Genomic DNA, 19,611 nt, shown 5'->3' with positions numbered 1-19,611 from the left:
CTGGTGTTATTGGATTCTCTTTATTTAAATCTTTAATATTAGCACAAACCGTGTCCAAACTCTAATAAGATAGCATAATTATCTTTCAATTATGTATTTGCTGTTTGATTAAATATTAAAGCTCTATAAGTGGTTATACTTTGCACCGAAAAGCAAAATAAAATGAAAGTGAATGTGATATAAGAAGAACCTTTCAATATTTTTTTCCTTGAAAAATGATCGGCCTGAATGAGGTCCGTCACAGGAAAGCCCCATTAACAACTGCCTGTGAGATCTAGACAAGACACTATTTTTACCTCAAATTATTCCCATATTTCTAATATTTCTCTTAAAACACATGCTTGACAAGGAGTTTGAATTTCACATATATTAGCAATTAGTCTCAGGGAAAGTGTCACTGTTTGGGGCCCTCCTTAAACTAGAGAAGTTGTTTAAAGGTTATCAGAAGTTGCAGCTTCATTGGAGGATTAGCTGGGTCCTAACAACATGGGATGGAACCCTGGGAAGAGCTGGTGGTGCGTGGCGGGGAGATGTTATGGTGGTGGGTGGCGGGGAGATGCCATGAGGGGGGGTGAGGGGGAGACACCATGGTGGAGGTGGGGAGATGCCATGGTGGTGGGTGGTGGGGAGATGCCATGGTGGTGAGTGGTGGGGAGATGCCATGGTGGAGGTGGGGAGATGTTATGGTGGTGGGTGGTGGGGAGATGCCATGGTAGGAGGTAGTAGGTGAGATGCCGTGGTTGGGCATAGTAGGGGAAATGCCATGGTGGTGGGTGGTGGGGAGATGTTATGGTGGGAGGTAGTAGTGGAGATGCCATGGTGTGGGGTAGTAGGGGAGATGCCATGGTGGTGGGTGGTGGGGAGATGCCATGGTGGTGGGTGGTGGGTGGTGGGGAGATGCCATGGTGGTGGGTGGGGGGAGATGCCATGGTGGTGGGTGGTGGGGAGATGCCATGGTGGTGGGTGGGGGGAGATGCCATGGTGGTGGGTGGTGGGGTGATGCCATGATGGTGGGTGGTGGGGAGATGCCATGGTGGTGGGTGGCGGGGGAGATGCCATAGTTGGGGTTAGTGAGGGAGATGACAGCCTTTGGTTTTGGTTGACTGGGAGAATGAGAGCATTAAGAAGCTAACACTCTGACTACTTTTACACACAAGCTCATGCTTTGCATCTATCTTGTTTTCTCTAAGATGTTTCATCAAATTCGTGAAAACGTTTTGAAAAGGTCATTATCTTTTACAAACTAATGAAGGGACATGGCTCTTGGAGAACAGCCCTGCTTTCTCTTCCTCCCTCATCGTGGCACTCCAAATAGGAGCTGGCAGGGTTTTGTGTGTGTGTGTTTTTGACTGTGGTAGTTTGAATGTAATTGCCCCCCCTAATCCCAAAGGGAGTGGCATTATATATTATTCGGAAGTGTGGCCTTGTGGAGTAAGTGTGATCTTGTTGAAGGAAGTGTGTCACTGTGGAGGCAGGCTCTGAGGTCTCATATGTGCTCAAGATACCTACCGCCCAGTGTCACAGACCATTTCCTGTTGCCTTTAAGATGTAGGACTCACAGCTCCTTCTCCAGCACCACATCTGCCTGCATACTGCCATGTCCCACCATGATGATAATGGACTCAACCTCTGAAACTGTAAGCCAGCCCCAACTAAATGTTTTCCTTTATAAGAGTTGCCATGGTCATGGTGTCTCTTCACAGCAATAGGAACCCTAACTAAGACATTGATTTCTTTTTTCCATAAAGGGTCAGGACATGAATGTTACTGGTTCTGTGGGCTGCCCTGTGCTGCTTGCCATAATGGTTGTCTGTCAAGGTAGAACTGGAGGGAACAGAGCCACACCTGTTCAAAATAGCTGGGTTGCCGTCCAATAAGGGTCAACACAGCAGGCTGTGGTCCAATGAAATGTGGACCCTGAAATTTGAATCCATACAGCTTCAGGTGTCACAAAATCGTCTTGTCTTTTGTCCCTTTCAGCCATTAAAACAAACAAACAAACAAACAAACAAACAAACAAAACAAAAAACAAACAACCCCCCCCAAAAAAAAACCCCAGCACTTTTAGCTCATAGCCTGTATGAAACAGGCAATGGGCAGTTATAAAGTGCTGACCTATGCTGTGGTGTGTGCTTATCAAGCTCGTGAGGAAGACTCCTGAATGATACGTGAAGGAAATTGACTATATTCAGTGGCAAAAGCTAAATAAAAATTTTGGTTGACTGAAAAGAAAAAAATCAAATATTGGGATTAGATTGAGAGAAAACATAGTCCTAAACATGGGCCTTACTGCCCTTCGTAGGCAATTCTAGAAATGATTGATCAGTCTTCCTGTAACAAGGACTGAAGGCCAAGACGTCAGAGTCACAGCAGTATTTATTGAGAGAAGTAAGAGATTAGTGACAAGTACAGAGCCAGGCGCAGGGTTCAAATCCGGCATGAAGTGTCGGCTGAATGACTTTGGAAGTCATTTGATCTCTTAGTGCCTTCTTTTTTCTTATAAAAGAAGCTAAAGATTCCTTAGGTCGGTTGTGAGAATTGAATACGGTAATGCACAGAAGATACTTAGAAACTGTGTTCTAATGGTAAAAGGATGTTAGGTATTATTCTAGATAGCAATATAAACATCAGCTCTAACAATTCAACACCAGGGGTGAGGACCCCTCTAAGTGCTTTGGTAAAACTCATCACACGTGGGATTTTTAGAAAGAAACATCTTTAAAAAAAGATGCTTGTTGATATGTATTTGATTGTAAGGAACGGTACAGAGACATCCATGTACCTTTTGTTCGATTTCTTCCAATATGAGCATTGTATAACTATACTACAGCATCCCAACTAGAAAATTGACAATGGAGCAACCCAGATTTGAAACAGTTTTCACCAGTTTTATATACACTGTGTGTGTGTGTGTGTGTGTGTGTGTGTGTGTGTGTGTGTGTGTGTGTGTGTGCTTAGTTCTTTGCTGAACCTGCTGTTTAGCAGGAACATCAGCTAGAAAACTGGGCCACTAATTCAGTGTTACCAATGACACTTGAAGATGTTTTTTTTACATTTATGTGGATCACACAATTGAGTATCACTACCAAAATATATAGAGTGGCCGTCTGATGGAAACTCAGCTACCTGGATTTGATCTGCTGCTGCTGTGTGTGGTCTCTTTTCCCTCCTCTGCACTTCTTCGCCCTCAAAGTTTAACTCTACATTGAAGAACTAAGATACATGAGTCAGGAGGTTAAAGAAAATAACCAAAACTCAAGTTCATACCCTCGTATCAACCATTCAGAGAGATGCTCAAGGCTTAATTCTTTTAAAGTTGAATTTTGAGTAAAGGTTTTTGTCATTTACACCGAGTGGCCTAAGTCTGGATGCCTTTTCACTCCAAGCTGGGTAAGGTGATTTGATCCACAAGGGCAGAGAAAGCCCTGCACACCTGCTCAGCTCTACTGTACAGCTCCATGTCCACTGAAGGCTGCGGACCTGAAATCAGTAAGCAGAAGAAAGAACCTTTAAGGAAAATACACCTCCTGGATCCCAGAGATCTGTGTGGCTACAGCTCTCACCCACAGAGAAGAATCAGATCCCGTCTTCTCTCCATTCCCTTTCCCTGAAGAGAGAAGGTAACCTGTTCTTAACTTACTATGGTCTGTCCTACTAATCCATCCTGGCTGCTAGAATGAATCTGTGGGACCAGAGAGGCCCGCCCCACCCCAGAGTGCTTTCACAGAAACATTGCTGTATACCATAACCTGAAGAGTGTTGAAACACACAGGTGACCACTCCCCGCCACAAGAGTCACGTTCGGTCTCTCTGGGGCCAGCCAGTAAATCTGTACCCGCAAGTTCTAGGTGACATTGGTGTGGCTGGTTGAGGAGCCGTATTCTCAGACCACCTCCCTGCAGCTAGCAGGAGACAGAGACCCCCAAGGAAAGCCACAACTTGTCACAATGCAAAGAATAACCGACTGTGAGGAGCTCAGCCTCAGTGGATCCATGATACAACACGACCTCTATACCCAAGGCTCCGGGCACATGGAAGATGAGGTAGAAAAAGCCAGAGGACCAGGACATCTGCAGTGAGACGGTGACTTCTATACATGACAGGGAAGTTGTATCCATAAATTTCAGCAATATGGCTGTCTTATTTAAGACCTGAACAGTGACAACACCAGTTAAAATGCCAATGTGGATGGGGAAATGTGGTATTGTATTCCCCCAAATATTGTGCATGCTAATAAACTTATTTGGGGTCAGAGACAGAGCAGCCACAATATTAAACATAAAGGATAGGCAGTGGTAGCACACGCCTTTAATCCTAGCATTCCAGAGGCAGTAATCCATGTGTTCAAGGATACAGACAGGCATGGTGACTCATCACGCCTTTAATCCCAGAAAGCAAACCTTTAATCCCAGGGAGTGGTAGTAGAAAGCAGAAAGGTATATAAGGCGTGAGGACCAGAAACTAGAAGCATTTGGCTGGTTAAGCATTTGGCTGGTTAAGCATCTGGCTGGTTAGGCATTTGGCTAGTTAAGCTTTCAGGCTTTCGAGCAGCAGTTCAGTTGAGAGCCATTGGGATGAGGACACAGAAGCTTCCAGTCTGAGGAAACAGGACCAGCTGAGAAGTTGGCCAGACTCTCTAAGATTCATGCTACAGGGAAAATCTCATGGGGCTCCACTCCTCCATGCATAGCTACAAGGAATTAATGGCTATCTAGAGAGAGGGAGAATTAGTCTTCCCCAGTGATGAGCTCTCTAACTGGCTATCTAATACCAAGTAGTCAATCCTAAAAACATAGACATGCAGCAACACTGTATGGGCTTAGTGGATTGTACTTATACATTTGTTCATTTTTTTATTATTATTTTTTTTTTTTTTGGTTTTTCGAGACAGAGTTTCTCTGTCTAGCTTTGCGTCTTTCCTGGAACTCACTCTGTAGACCAGGCTGGCCTCGAACTCACAGAGATCCGCCTACCTCTGCCTCCTAAGTGCTGGGATTAAAGGCGTGCATCACCACTGCCCAGCTTGTTCATTTTTTATATGGTAACATTAATAACAAAAGAAAAAGAGGCCATGAATTTGAGAGAGAGCAGGGGCTGGAGGTAGCTATGGAAGGGGTCAGAGAGATAAGAGGGAGCCGGAAGGAAGAAGTGATGTAAATACAGTACATATATATTAAACTAAAACATAATTTAATTTTAAAAAAGACTTGAGTGTTCCCCACAATCTGTTATAGTAAGGATTAATGTGTTGTAGAACTAATTTGGTAGCTGCTGTTAAAAAAATTGATGTATTATAATCTCTAAAACAAGAGAATTTTTATTTTTTTAAAATCTGTTCTTATTTATATTTAACTATCCCCTAACATGTTGAAGGAGTAAAGACACATATGGGTAGATAATTTTTTAAAAATAAAACATCCTAAACTGCCAAGAGTGATCATCTGTAAGAAATAGGGTAAGTGAAGGACATATTAATGAAGAAACTTTTAGAAAAGTTGCATACTTTGGCATTTTGCTTCACAGTCAACACATATTATTATGTAACTGAAGAGACATGAGATCATAAAATGAAGACTCAGAAAAATCTTTGAATAGTGATATGGTTCTATAGTAGCTTTATCTGCACTGCTTTCTGTGGGATTCAAGATGAATATAAATCATTATTACTCTACGAATCCTCTCACATTGCTCCAGGGATACAAGGACCTTGGACAAACCAAATTTTTTTCCAGCAGACCACAAATTTTAATATATTATTTTTCTCTCAAAAGTAATACAAATTTTAAAATTTAAAATTATGTTTATTGAGTTGTTTATTTGTTTGTTTGTTTGCCCGTGTATGTGTGCGCACACACATGTGCCAGTTTGCACCTCAGCACATGGGTAGATCAGAGAGCAGCTTGCAGGGTTCAGGTTCAGTTATCTCCTTCCACCATGTTGGTACCAGGGATGGAGTACATGTCATCAGTTCAGGTAGCAAGCTCCTTGACATGACGAGCTACCTCTTCTGCCCCCCCAGTAAAAACTTTAAATATAGTGATACAGAAACAGGACAGTAGTAATCCATTCCACAAGCGTGTTTCTTCTTGTTCTTCTAAGCTCCACTCTTTCAAAACTATCTAAAGATATGACTTGCCATCTAGCCCACTACTTGATCTGTACTTGTAACACACACACACACACACACACACACACACACACACACACACACGCACATGCGTGCATACACAGACTAACAGGCTATGTACAAATATGTACCTGTATATATATGTGTGTGTGTGTGTGTGTGTGTGTGTGTGTGTGTGTGTGTGTAAGTAATATAGTATATAGATTAAGCACTAATGAGATGTAGTATCTGTGAAACTAATGGTCCAGAAAGAATCACAATAGCAAAATTATTCACTTAAATATAAGTCAGAAATGTGCTAGAAAGCTATCAGTAGTAGATGGAGAGACTAGAAATTATTGGAGCCTCTAATCTATGATTACTCTTCTGGGTGACTGAAACACTGAGCCCATATCCTTTTTAGAGCAATCAAGACAATCAAGTGGATGCACACCTCATTTCAGTATTGTGGTCTTCTGTGTTCCTCTAACAAATTTACTTCCACCAAATCGCATTTGGGCTATAATAGTTTTGGCGGTTAGTGCTGTTTGTTTTTTTTTTTTTTTCAGCATTTCTAACACATCAGATGATTTCTTAGCCTGAGAAATATGTTTATCGTGTTATGAGGGTCACTTGCCATGTTCAAAATTTTCTTTTGTATTTGACTCCTGACAAGTTGATTATAATGTGTCTTGTTTTGTGGCAGACTCCTTTGAGTTCATCTAATTTGGGGTCTTCAGGGCTTCATTTTTCTGGCATTCCACCGTCTGCAATACTTGATGTTTGGGGCTGTTGTTTCTTTGGCTATGCTTTCTGGCTCTCTCTGTTCTGCACCGAGAACCTGTGTAACAGGTACAATGGTTTCTGACTCTCTCTGTTCTGCATCCAGAACCTGTGTAACAGGTAAAATGGTTTTGACTCTCTCTGTTCTGCACCGAGAACCTGTGTAACAGGTACAATGGTGGTTCTACACATCTCATCTCTCTCTTGGGCTCTTTTCAGTCCTCACTTTTCTCCTACGGCTAACTCCAGATGCTCTCTCTGCAGCTGGATTTGATTTTCCACTGAGTCCTTCCACTGAAATTCTTATTTTCTTTTTGAATTTCTGCTTAATGCAACACACTTTGCTCTTTGTTACAACTCTCGTTTTTCATTCATTGCTCACCTGAGCTCATCGACCATCTTTCTGGCAGTTTATAAATATTTTAAGTTAAGTTTTAGGTTAGCATACAAAGTAATGGGTTTCATTACAGAATTTTTACACACAGGGCATTAAACTTTGTTCCTATTCATTCCCTTTCTTCACTAATGTTCCTCCGCTACCCTTGCCCTTACTGGCTGCCTTTCTTCACTCAGGTGATTCCTCTTCCTGCTTCCTTATTACACGTGTTCCATTATCTGGTGGTTATTTTGAATTCTCTGTCAGGTGACTCATTTATTTCTCCTTCATTAAGGTCTGTTTTTAGAGCTCTGCCTTGTTGCTTTGACTGGACCAAGTGTCTCATCTTCTTCCTTTTTTTTTTTTAACCCCTCTTTGTGCTAGTGCCCACACAGCTGGGTAAAAAAATCACAACTTGTCCTACTTTTCACTCAGTCTCATAGAAGCTCTTCATGTAGTCTCACGAAAAAGCCCTTCATGTATTCTCATAAACAGAAGTGATACGAACTTCTCGAATCTTCCTACTAGTCTTGGCTTCTGTTTTTGTTGTTAAAAGCCCTCAGGGTATAAAATGTAAAGATAGTTCCTTTCAGTCCTGCAAGACAGATGGTTTCTTACAAAAGTTCCTACCCCTGTCACCACCACTACCACCAACAATAATAAAGCCAGTGCCCACACTTCCTGTAAGAGCATCCTAATGTTTCTATGAGACTGTAATTGGAAACAGATGAAATCTTGGGACTTTAAGTTTTCTAAAAGAAAATTAGGTAATTCTAAATTGCATATTGTGAACTATTATGCCATTTGAATTTAGAAATATGCTTGACTCTTTTATGATTTTTCCTTCTAATGATGCAATGGTGCATGTATAAACACATATGAGTGCATTTATATATAGAGATCTTGATATTGCTTAATCATGCATCAATTCTTTATCATTATTTATTACACTGGATCTCAGAGTTACAGTGTCAGATACATAGTCAATCTGTTTTCTTCCACAGCAAGGATGTGGGATTTGTGTTTTATTTAGCTTCATGCTTTTATTTTATTTTATTTTTTCCAGACAGGGTTTCTATGTGTAACACTGGCTGTCTTAGAACTTGCTCTGTAGACCAGGCTGGCCTCGAACTCACAGAGATCTGCCTGCCTCTGCCTCCTGAGTGCTGGGATTAAAGGTGCACATCACCACCACCCCACTTAGCTTCATGTTTTGTACTGAGTGTGAAGAAGGAGCCTTGGCAAATTCTTTCATTTGGGCTTACCCGGTGTTTGCTTTCAAGCCATGCCTGCCTGCTCCTGCCTTTTAACTCCTGTCTTCCTGGCGTACAATTGAAACAATTAGGGCCAAATGGAGGGCAAAGTTACAGATTAGATATTAGAATAATAGATATTAGAATAAAAAGAATTTACGAGGTGTGCGTGGGGAACTTCACCTCAAATGGAAAGAAATAATGAAATTAGATAATAAAACCAGAGGTTATGTGTTTTTCTTTTATCATAGGAGAAAAGAATATTAAACATTTCTTGAAATCTATTTTTTTTCCTGAAAAATTTAATCTAATTCATTTGCTACTAACTTTCAACATTCAGAATTTAAAGAGGTTCAGGGACCTCCTAATAGGCCCCTCCTCCCTCTCTCTCTCTCATAATTATAATTCCCGTGGTCTCTGGAAATCTCATTATCTTAGGTCTTGATACTGAATCATTCTATTCAACTAATGTAAATAGGTGGCCTCAAAATGATCACCAAGTTTTCCGTCTCATTCCCATTAAGCTTTTAAGTAATATAAAGTTCATCATCTACAAAATGTGGTTTCTTAACAAAACTGTAACCATAACCTACAAAGGCAATCAATTACTAGGCTAATTGCTGTACTAGATGAATACAGTGACCCTCTGCTGGGTAAATTCTAGGCTATTATATATCAATAGTAGGTGTTTCTAACTTTTTAAAACAATTCTTTATACAAAAGTGGGATGGTAAAGTGATGAGAAACTTTTTGCTGTTATGTGATACTTCTACTAAAAGTGTGGACATAAACTCAAGTAGCTGATAACTTAATTTAGCTGCATCCCCTACATGTTCATGGGTGTGGTTATCATACACCTGGCTCTGATTAACTTTAGTGTAATGTTGGTAAGTCTGCATAGTTAATGTATAGTTTATGGGGAATATTTTTTTTATGTAATCCATACTACCAATGGTAGAGTTTGAAAAAAAAATCCACACCAGATTGAAATAAAGATAAAAACTTAAATATAGGGTTGGGGGTATGGGCACAGCACTTGCTTGGCATGCACAGGGTTGATCCCCCACACTATATCAATTGAGAATAGTGGTGATATATTGTGCACCCTAATAAAGCTTGCCTGAGGATCAGAGGACAGAGTCAGCCACTAGATCAGACATAGAGGCCAGACAGTGGTGGCACACCCTCTTAATCCTATGACTCAGGAGGCAGAGATCTGTCTGGCTCTCTGTGAGTTCAAGGCCATGCTGGGAACAGAGCCAGGCAGTGGTAGCACACACTTTTTTTAATCCCAGTACTGGGAGGCACACACACGCCTTTAATCCCAGGAAGTGACGGCAGGGTGGAGAAAGGTATATAAATAAGGCAAGAGGAAACAGGAACTAAGGCAGTTCAGCTGGGACCTTTTCGGGTGAAGACTCAGAGGATTTCAGTCAAAGGATTTGTGGAGTTGGTGAGGTAATAGGTGGTGGCTGTGGCTTGCTCTGCTTCTTTGATTTCTCAGCTTTTACCCCAATATCTGTTACTGGTTTTTTTTTTTTTTTTTTTTTTAAATTAAAAGACCATCTAAGATTCGAACAACAGAGAATAGTGACACATATCTGTAATCCTAGCACTGGGAAAGTAGAGGATGGAGAACCAGAAGTTCAAGGTTATCATTTGATACATAGTATGTTTTTAGGCCAGCCTGAGCCATGTAAGATCCTGTCTCAAAACAAACAAACAAGAAAACCTTTAGAAATACTCAAGTGAGCAGATACACAATGAAAAATACTATCCATGAGGTTGACACACATATACTCATGCCTTATTCTTGAGCCATACCAAAAAAAAGATGACTAATACAGAAAAAAAGTAATAAATTTAAATCTTAAAAATTAGCATTTGTGGGGGGGGGGTTGAGGAGATTAATCAGTGAGTAAGGATACTTACTGCACAAGCACGAAGAACTGAGTTCAAATCCCTCATGCCCACATCAAAATCTGCACAGGGCTGCACATAGGTATAACCCCAGTGTAGTGAGAGATGGGGACAGAAGTGTCATTAGCACAGGCTGGATGCCAGTCTAGCTCCAGGTTCAGTGAGAAACCCTGTCTTGTAGAGAGTAAGAGAGCAGGAACCCCGATGTTCTTTCCTGGCTGCTGTGAGTGTCTGCAGGTACAACTGAGACACACCACAGGTGTATATTTCACACACATAAGATAATTAGTAATTTTTGAATTATAAGAATATATGTATAATAATAATAATAATGCATACTTCCTGTAATAACATCTCAGTGGTTCAACTGAGACTGTGAACAGAAGGAAACAGGTGAAAATTTGACACTTAAAGAGTACTTTCTAAAAGATCAAATAATTCTAATTGCACATTACACATTATCACATCATCTAAACTTAGAAAGGCACTGACTCTTTTATAATTTTCTTTTAGATTTTATAATTTTCTTTCAATGGTATAATGATGATAAATACATATAAATATTTCTATATACAGACCTTGATAAAGTCACTTAAATATGCATTGATCTTTTACCCTTAGGTATGAAACTGGACAAATGTTGTTAAGATATTAAAATACAGATCTAGATTATGAAGAATGTAAAGTATGCACTGTAGTGACTGCATTTGTGAGGGCTGACTCAGTAAAAAGTTTTAGAATTCAGAAACCTTCATCAGCTCACTTGGAAAACAGAAACAAAGCAAAAAAGCAAGGTAAAGATGTGCCAAATTAAAACTGTTTCAGTAAGGCCCAATTGACCAGTGACATTTTCCTGAAAAGGTGAATATTTTCAAAAGGATATTGACTTTGTTTTGAATACTTATCATGACCCCAAGGATGCTTAGGCAGAACTACAGTGCATGGAATTTTGTGTTGGTTTAATAATCGGGTATAAGGAGTTTTCATTCTGTCTTCATCCTGTGCCCTTGACATCTCTGAGAATTCATTTCCTTTTATACTATGACTGTGACTTCAACTCTATATACTGTAATACTTTCTATTTCATTGACCAGACTCTACCAAGGTCTGTGTAAAGTTGACATTATTATGTGCCTAGGTTGGAGCTCTCCAACTGTCCTGGACTGAATTGTGACCCTCAAACCCCCAAGTTTCTATTTTAAAAGTTTAATTCCAGAACCTCAGAATATAACTATATTTAGAGACAGGGTCTTTAGAGAGATAATTACAACACTAAATGGACTCAGAGGGTTTTTTATTTGTTTGTTTGTTTGTTTGTTTTGTGTGTGTGTGTGTGTGTAAAAGATAATTCAGTTAAAATGAGGTCATTGGGATGGCCTCATTCAAACATGCCCGGTGTCTCTAAAGGAAGAGAAGGATGTAAACACACATAGGCTGACGGCCATGTAGACACAGACAGAAGACAGCAACCAATGAATGAAGGAAAGAAACCTCAGAAGAAGCCAGTGTTGCTGACACCTTGAGCTTGGACTGGTAGCCTCCAGGACAGAGAGAAAATCATCCCTTCTCTCCTCCTCTCTTGTTCTCTTTTTCCCTGCCCTGCCCTCTCCAAGTCCTCCCCCTTCCCTCTGTCCTTTCCTGTGCTTTCTCTTTTTTATTTTGCACTTTTTAAAATTTCTTCACTCATTTTTCTTTTATTTTTGCTCAAGTTCCCTCCTCTGTACTGTTGGATAGTATCTGTGGAAAACTTGTATATTAAGGCATAGCTTCGTGGAGAAGGCCTCTTCCCGCACAGAAACATACACAAATGCCACTTTCACTCTCCCACAAGTCTCTAGATTATACAGATTTCCTACTGAGAAACTGATGACCACAGTGAATATGTATCTGTATATGGTCTAAATAGAAAGTAGAAAATGAGATTACAAAACGGAGTTTTAGTAGAGGACCAAAAGCCTTCATAACTTAGCAATGAGTTACAGCTCACAATGACAATAATGATGGTACAACTCAGAACAGAGTTACCTCACTCAGCCATGCCGAAACAGGAGCCTCATTGTCCTCGCTTTAAAATGGTGGCTTTGGGCTGCTCAGTTAAATGCATGATTTAAGGTTGCTCACAATGATTGCACTTTCAAAATAATACATATTTACTTAATGCTATATGCTAGATGTTATAGCAAAGTCTCACAAGATTGTTAACCTTTAGTGCTCATGGTGATCTTATGAATTAGCCAATGCTGGGAACTGAATTCCAAGTCTGAGTTTTAACAGGCAGCCCCAGTTCCTGGCCATCCCTCTCTTTTGACAGTGAAAACCTTACCTGATCAGCACTCCTCAAAGCGGAGGTATATCTCTGTGAATTCAAGGCCAGCTTGGTCTACATAGACAGTTCCAGGCCAACAAGGGCTACATCCTGAGACCTTGTCTCAAACAAACACACAAACAGCAAACACCACACAACTCAAAGGACAAAACCCAACGTATGCCTCACCTGATGGCGTGTCTAGGTCGAAGGCATCCAGGAGTCTGGACAACAGCGTTTGCAGCTCCTGTTCATGCAGGTTGTTCCTCCTTTCACTGACGTGGTTTGTCTCTTTCTCTGTGGAAGGTGCCACAGCAGAGCCTCTGGCTGCAGCAGGAGGAGTCTGGGGATTGTCCTGCAGTTCCTCCTGACAGGCAGATGGGGCAGTACGGAGTTCCTTTAGCATCTTTTGTGGGTGGCCTTGTGTCCTGGGGCTTTGCAAAATGGTCTCTGGGGGTTCAGAGTCCGGCAGATCTTTCCCTGAACTTGTTTGACGTTTGTGATTTCTGTCAGCCTTGGCAGAGTTAGGGAGAAGTTCCCATTCCGGACCGTACCTAATGACACTCTTGATGTGGGAAGAGTCTCCTCCTCTCCATAGCCCATCACCGTGTAAAGAATCATCAATCTTGGAGGCCGTGTTTTGAGATGAAGATGAAGGGCAGAGTGGGCGCAATATAGCCTGGGTAAAGAAAAACTTCTTTAGGAAGAAATAACTCTTACTTTTTCCACAAATGCATTTCATTTCAACATCCTAACAACACTGGAGGCCTGTCTCTTGCTTTACTCTTGATATTCCATTTATTTTTTTCATGCTATTCAATATAAATTTAAAACTCTAGAAGACTGGGATAGCTCAGGTTGCAAAATGTCTTGGGAATAATGCCAGAAATTTGTAAAAAAAAAACAGTCAAACAAACAAACAAACAAACAAACCCATCTAGGCCAGAGCATGTCTGTCCCTAAAGGTGTCATAAAGAATTTCTGAAAAACATATCCTCATGGTGATTGACAAGCACAGATTATTACAATAAAACATGCTCCTAATGATAGGCTTCAGAGGTGCGTTTTGAGGGACTTCATGTGAAGCTAGAGGTACAAAAATTTAGGGATGTGTTCCACTGTTTTCAAGGTTGGGCCCAGGGTCCTCAGGACCCTAGAGAGTCTTGTAGGAGTCTGTGGAGTAAAATGATTTCTATAATCACTCTTTGAATTGTTTGTCTATTACACTCCCATATGGGAGCCCAGCTGGTTCACAATCAGCAATAAATGTAGACATCACTGCCTCGGCAGGGATCCGGGTGACATTAACACAGAAAACTCATATACTACCAGTTAAAAAGCAGACAGCTTCACTTAATATCTTGTGGAGTAGCAAAAACTTCAAATTTCCTTAATAATCTGTCTTTTCAATACTGTGTGCAGTGAAATGGAAAAGCAACCGTATAGGATTTCAGATACAACCTGAAACACAGATGTTGCCTCTTGTGCCAAGGAAAGGCCAACAGAATAATCAGTTAGACTGGGGTATTAGGCAATGATTTTCTGGGGGGGGGGGGGAAATAAGAAGAAAATGAACATGACACCGCCGAGAAAATGACTAACTTTATTTGACTGTCATTTATAACAGTCAAGGTTTCAAGCAATAATTAAAATTTTAGAAAGCTTGTATCTGCCACGGGTGAGTGGAACAGCTAGTCGCTTCTTAAATTTTTTTTTTCTGACAACATCATTGGTGAAACTGAATGTGAGAATTTTTCTTCTTATCTTTCTTTCTTAAAAAAAAAAAAAAAACTTGTATAATGAAATCGGCAAGCTCCAGGAAGCTCAGAGAGTCAATATTCACCACGTGGCCAATATATGTTACAAAATGAAACACAGATAGTTCCACTCAGAGAGCAGCTTAGAACTCTGGGATTTTAATAAAGTCGAATATGAAACAGATCTGCTTTTAGATTTCATAATGCACCTATCCTTTAAAAAACAATTGTTTTTTTTTTTTATGTTTGATGTTGTGTCAGTGGGTAATACCTTAGTTATATGAAAGGCTACAGAAAGATCTCTGTCTTTCTTTTAACTGCACTGCGGCGTGAGACTGGATTTCTTCATACACCTTAAATAAACCTCTCATAATAGATTGCTCACAGCGAGGAAAGATTGGCTGTCTTTCATTAAGTCAGACATTACAGAGATTTAACAAAGCAAACAAATCACTGATACTCTTCCAGGCTCTAAAAACATCCAGCTGTGACTTGAGAATGTTGCACATATAGTAGTTTATCAATTTCATATCTCAGTTAGTTAATGAATATGTTTTTGAAACACTTCTCTGGTTTTTTTTTCCTCAATGGGATAAAAATAGCAGCAGATATAATTCACAGAGATAAAGGCTCCTAGGGGAGTGCTCAAAAAATTTTAACAACGTGCAAAGAGATCCTGAGTCCAAATGCTGCATGGGAGCACTTGGTTCTATTGTTTCTTCTGTACGGAGGATGTGTGTGGGAGAAGATTGGGGGAGAAGGAAGAGGGTGGAGGAGAAGAGGTTGATCCACGTGAAGTGGGAAGCTTTGTGAAGCCCCGCCCTCTCCCGGCCCCTCCCAGCCCAGACCCCCAACCCAGCCCTGGGTGCGGCAGAGGATCCTTGAAGTTAGACTTCTTCCGGGCAGTCTAGGTAGCCAGTGGCCCTCACATTTGTACCTGTAGGTCTTGTCTCATCTGCTGTAGCTTGGTCCATAGCTTATCCTGGTTGGTTGCAAGCTCCCGAATCTTCCTTTCAAATCTGCAGTTCTGGGCCTTTTGTAAGGTGTATGTGCCTTGCAATTTGTGTTTGTATCTGTTTAACTGTTTTCTAAGGAGCCTGGAAAGGAAACGGGTTTGAGGAAGAGTGGAAACTCACACACACACACACACACACACACACACACACACACACACACACACAGCCTAGCAGGAGCTTTGCAGGTCCTCCCCGGGAAGGGGGGGGGGACCCTCACGCCCATATGACTCCATCAATACCACTTGATGCTCACCAGGCCTATCAGGATTCCTTTGGATGGCATGGTTTACCAGCCGCTTACATTTACATATTATTCATTATTGTGTCTAGAAATACCCTATTTGGGAAGGTAATGCACTTAGCATGAAGACTACAGACAAGGCTCACGGTTCATGAATCACTGATCTGTTCATCTATATTCTTCCCTCGGAGTCTCTGCTCTTTCTGCTCCCTGCAGGGACCCGCTTGTCCTTTGAGGTTATTGCTCGAGTTACCTCCTTGCTTCCTGCAATCTATAACAACACATTACACTTCCAACAAGGCTTTCCTTGACTTCCCTATTACCTCCCTGTGAAGCAGAACTCCAGCCTTGTCCCTGGCACTGCCTAGACCCTTCCCTTCTTTATTTTTCTGTATAGCTTTTTTAATAGGTCACATACATCTGCAAGAAGCCCCGCCTCCTTCCCGCCCAAGGTCACGGGCGGAGCAAATAAATACCACTAGTTTTTCTCTATATCCAATTGCTATCAAGCTTGGTGAGAGTTCAGGGTTTTAGCTAGTCTCCAGCCTTAATTTCTGAGCTCACACACTCATATACTTTCTGTTTTATTTGTATATTACTAAATTATTTCATTGCACATTATTTTGCTATTCTGGAAACCCTCTCACCCTTGTTTATCGCCACACTTCCTGGTTCTGTCACGTAGTAGGTATACAATTAATATGGTTTTGTTCTTTGATCAGTGCTGTTGGCATATTAACAAAATGTGTGGGAGTAAACTCTGTGACAGGGAACAGCAGCATTCTCCCATACCAGAGCCTTGGAAGTTCCTAAGTGTCGGAAAGCCTGGAAAGGGTCTTGGAATAAAGCTTGAGCTTCCACCCAAAGCACGTGTCTCTGAGCAGGAACCTTTAAACTTCCGGTCATATAGGAAGCCTGATTCTAAAATCCTAATTATAGTTGGAGTGCCAAGCATCTTTATAGGGCACATTTTCCAGAATGGAGTCAGCCTAGGGGATTCTGTAACTCACAAAGCAGTATCTTCAGGGCTGTGTGGACAGGCCTGTCAACACCATAGTGTTGTGCTTGTTCTGATCAGTAATCACGACAATCTCTCTCTTCCATGTGGCCCATACCACACATCCTTTTCTCTTCTCTGCCCTATCCACCATGCTTGGACAGCTGGGGCTCCTCATTCTTCAGAGCCCAGGGGAAAGCAAACAGAGTCCTATCAGAAACATTTTTCTTTCTCTGGTCATTTTTGGGGGTGGGGTGGGGTGGGGGACAGGATCTCACTGTGTAGCAGCCTAGATCTCCCTAAGTAAATCAGGTTGACCTTGAACTCACAGAGATCCATTTGCCTCTGCCTCCCAAGTGCTAGGATTAAAGGCAGGTGCCACCACACTTGGTTCTCTATTTTTTTTTTATTTTATTTTAAAGGGAGGATGCTCATAAACTGTTCTACTAGCTATAATTTACCTGCTAGAACTGTTTCCAGTATTTTGGAGCCTGCTGCTTTCCAAGCAAATGTCTGTTAGCAAGTTCATATTACCTGAGAACTAATTCCTTCCAAATGACCTAAAACTGCCCTTTTTAAGTTTCCCATCTGCTTTCTGTTACTAAGCAGACTGCATCCTGTGTGCATGAGGCCATCAGTAGGAGCCCAAATGCTCCTAGAAAGGTTAACCACAGTGCAGTGAAACACACTTTCATTAGTCTGCAGACAATGCTCTTTCCATGTATGATCAGAGACTGGGGCTTACTAAATAACAAGGGACCTCATGCCGGCCGTTACTGAGTTTGTAGTTAACTGTCCATCTTAGGTCACCTTCACTGTTTCCTGTGGACCTGGGCCTCCATCCGGAGCCCTTCTCCTCAGTCCCTGGAAGTTAGGTCTTTATGGCTTGCTCTACTATTCCAGGAATTAAATGTTAGTGGTCCCAAATTACCCATTCAACTCATGCCTCTGATGCTATTCCACACACGCATGGAAGAGGTATGCTGTCTGCGGTTTCATACAAACTGTTAATAAAAATGCTGATGCACACGGCAAAGACGGAGCCTCCAGTTTTCAATCTTTTAAATCAAATCTGTCTGATACTTTCGTATGCTTTGTGGTGATAAATACTTTATTAGGCTACCAATGATACATGCAGCAGATATGGATTTCATATCAGAGAATAACATAGCTTAGAATTATTTTCAAACAACTATCTTAAGATTTTTTTTTTTTATTTTATTTTGAGACAGAGTCTCACTATGTAGGCCTGGCTGTCCTGGAACCCACTGTAAACCAGTCTGGCTTTGAACTCACAGAGATACACCTGCCTCTGCCTCCTGAGTGCTGAGATTAAAGGTGTGCCCCAACATGCCTGGCAAGAATTTTTATTTTATATTACTTTATTTGTTTAGTGTATGTGTATGTGTGTGGTTGTGTATGTGTGTGTGGTTGTGTATGTGTGTCTGTGTATTGTGTGTGTGTGTGTGTCTCTGTGTGTGGCTGTGTGTGTGTGTGGTTGTGTGTGTGTCTCTGTGTGTGTATGTGTGTGTGTGTGTGTGTGTCTCTGTGTGTGTGGCTGTGTATGTGTGGTTGTGTGTGTCTCTGTGTGTGTGGCTGTGTATGTGTGGTTGTGTGTGTAGGTGGGCACATATGTCATGGTGAGCATGTAGAGATCGGAGGACAACTTGCAGGCGTCATTTCACTTCTTGCAACATGTGGCTCCTGGGGATCAAACTCAGGTCATTTGCTTATATGGCAAGTCCATTGTCAAATGAGCCATCTACCAGCCTTCTTACCCTTCTTTCAAGTAATGACCTTAAGTGATCAAGGGTAAAATCATCCTGTAGCTAGCTGAATGGTATTCATCATGTGTAACTACTCACACAGCATGAAGATGCTTTTTTTTTAACCTTCACATTGAAATGCAGGGCTTCTTTGCTTAAATAATTTCTTCCAATTAAAAAAAAAGAATTTCATTTTTTTTTTCTGTAGAAAATGTCTCTATGAAAGCTCAGTGCTGAGCTCCTGGCTCATCTCAGCTACTGTTCACATGTCTACATGTGGCTCCCACTTTCTCACATATCCACATGTGGCTCCCACTTTCTCACATATCCACATGTGGCTCCCACCTTCTCACATATCCACATGTGGCTCCCACCTTCTCACATATCCACATGTGGCTCCCACCTTCTCACATATCCACATGTGGCTCCCACCTTCTCACATATTCACATGTGGCTCCCACCTTCTCACATATTCACATGTGGCTCCCACCTTCTCACATATTCACATGTGACTCCTTTCCTACCACATATCCACATGTGGCTCCTACCTTCTCACATATCCACATGTGGCTCCTACCTTCTCACATATCCACATGTGGCTCCTACCTTCTCACATATCCACATGTGGCTCCTACCTTCTCACATATCCACATGTGGCTCCTACCTTCTCACATATCCACATGTGGCTCCTACCTTCTCACATATCCACATGTGACTCCTACTTTCTCACATATCCACATGTGGCTCCTACCTTCTCACATATCCACATGTTGCTCCTACCTTCTTTCCCTGTGCAGAGCATCGATGGAGTCATGAGTCCTCCATAGTTTCTTCTTAATGCTGACTGTGGTCTAGAGAAGCAAGAAATTGAGGAAATGAGTTTTTAGTTTGAACTTAAGCACATTTTAAAAAATTGTCATAAGAGCATGATAATAATATATTTTTTCAAAAATAATTTGCAGTTTTTAAGAAACTAGCTGATGTTAGGATTTATGTCTAAGAACAATGATGTGGATATTAACTTATGAAAAGTATAGCCGTGCAGCCTAATTTACAAAGTTAATTATATCTTAATCTTAACATAATATATA

The 19,611-nt window shown here is 41.2% G+C and overlaps 1 protein-coding gene across 1 annotated transcript in view; it reads right to left on the bottom strand.

Annotated features, from left to right (window-relative positions):
- Positions 1–2,919: 2,919 nt before the first annotated feature.
- Positions 2,920–19,611, bottom strand: part of Dytn (dystrotelin) — a 51,598-nt gene continuing 34,906 nt past the window's right edge. The window contains exons 10-12 of the mRNA XM_006975005.3: positions 15,438–15,597; positions 12,933–13,422; positions 2,920–3,480 (exon numbers count right to left, since the gene is read on the bottom strand). Of these exons, the coding sequence (XP_006975067.1) occupies positions 3,377–3,480; positions 12,933–13,422; positions 15,438–15,597 (754 nt within the window). The 3' untranslated portion in view covers positions 2,920–3,376. The remainder of the gene's footprint in view (positions 3,481–12,932; positions 13,423–15,437; positions 15,598–19,611) is intronic.

Source organism: Peromyscus maniculatus, chromosome 13 (genome assembly GCF_049852395.1).
Source record: "Peromyscus maniculatus bairdii isolate BWxNUB_F1_BW_parent chromosome 13, HU_Pman_BW_mat_3.1, whole genome shotgun sequence".
Classification (NCBI taxonomy): domain Eukaryota; kingdom Metazoa; phylum Chordata; class Mammalia; order Rodentia; family Cricetidae; genus Peromyscus; species Peromyscus maniculatus.
The sequence above is the reverse complement of the archived record's forward strand: the minus strand, read 5'-3'. Positions and strand labels throughout refer to the sequence as shown.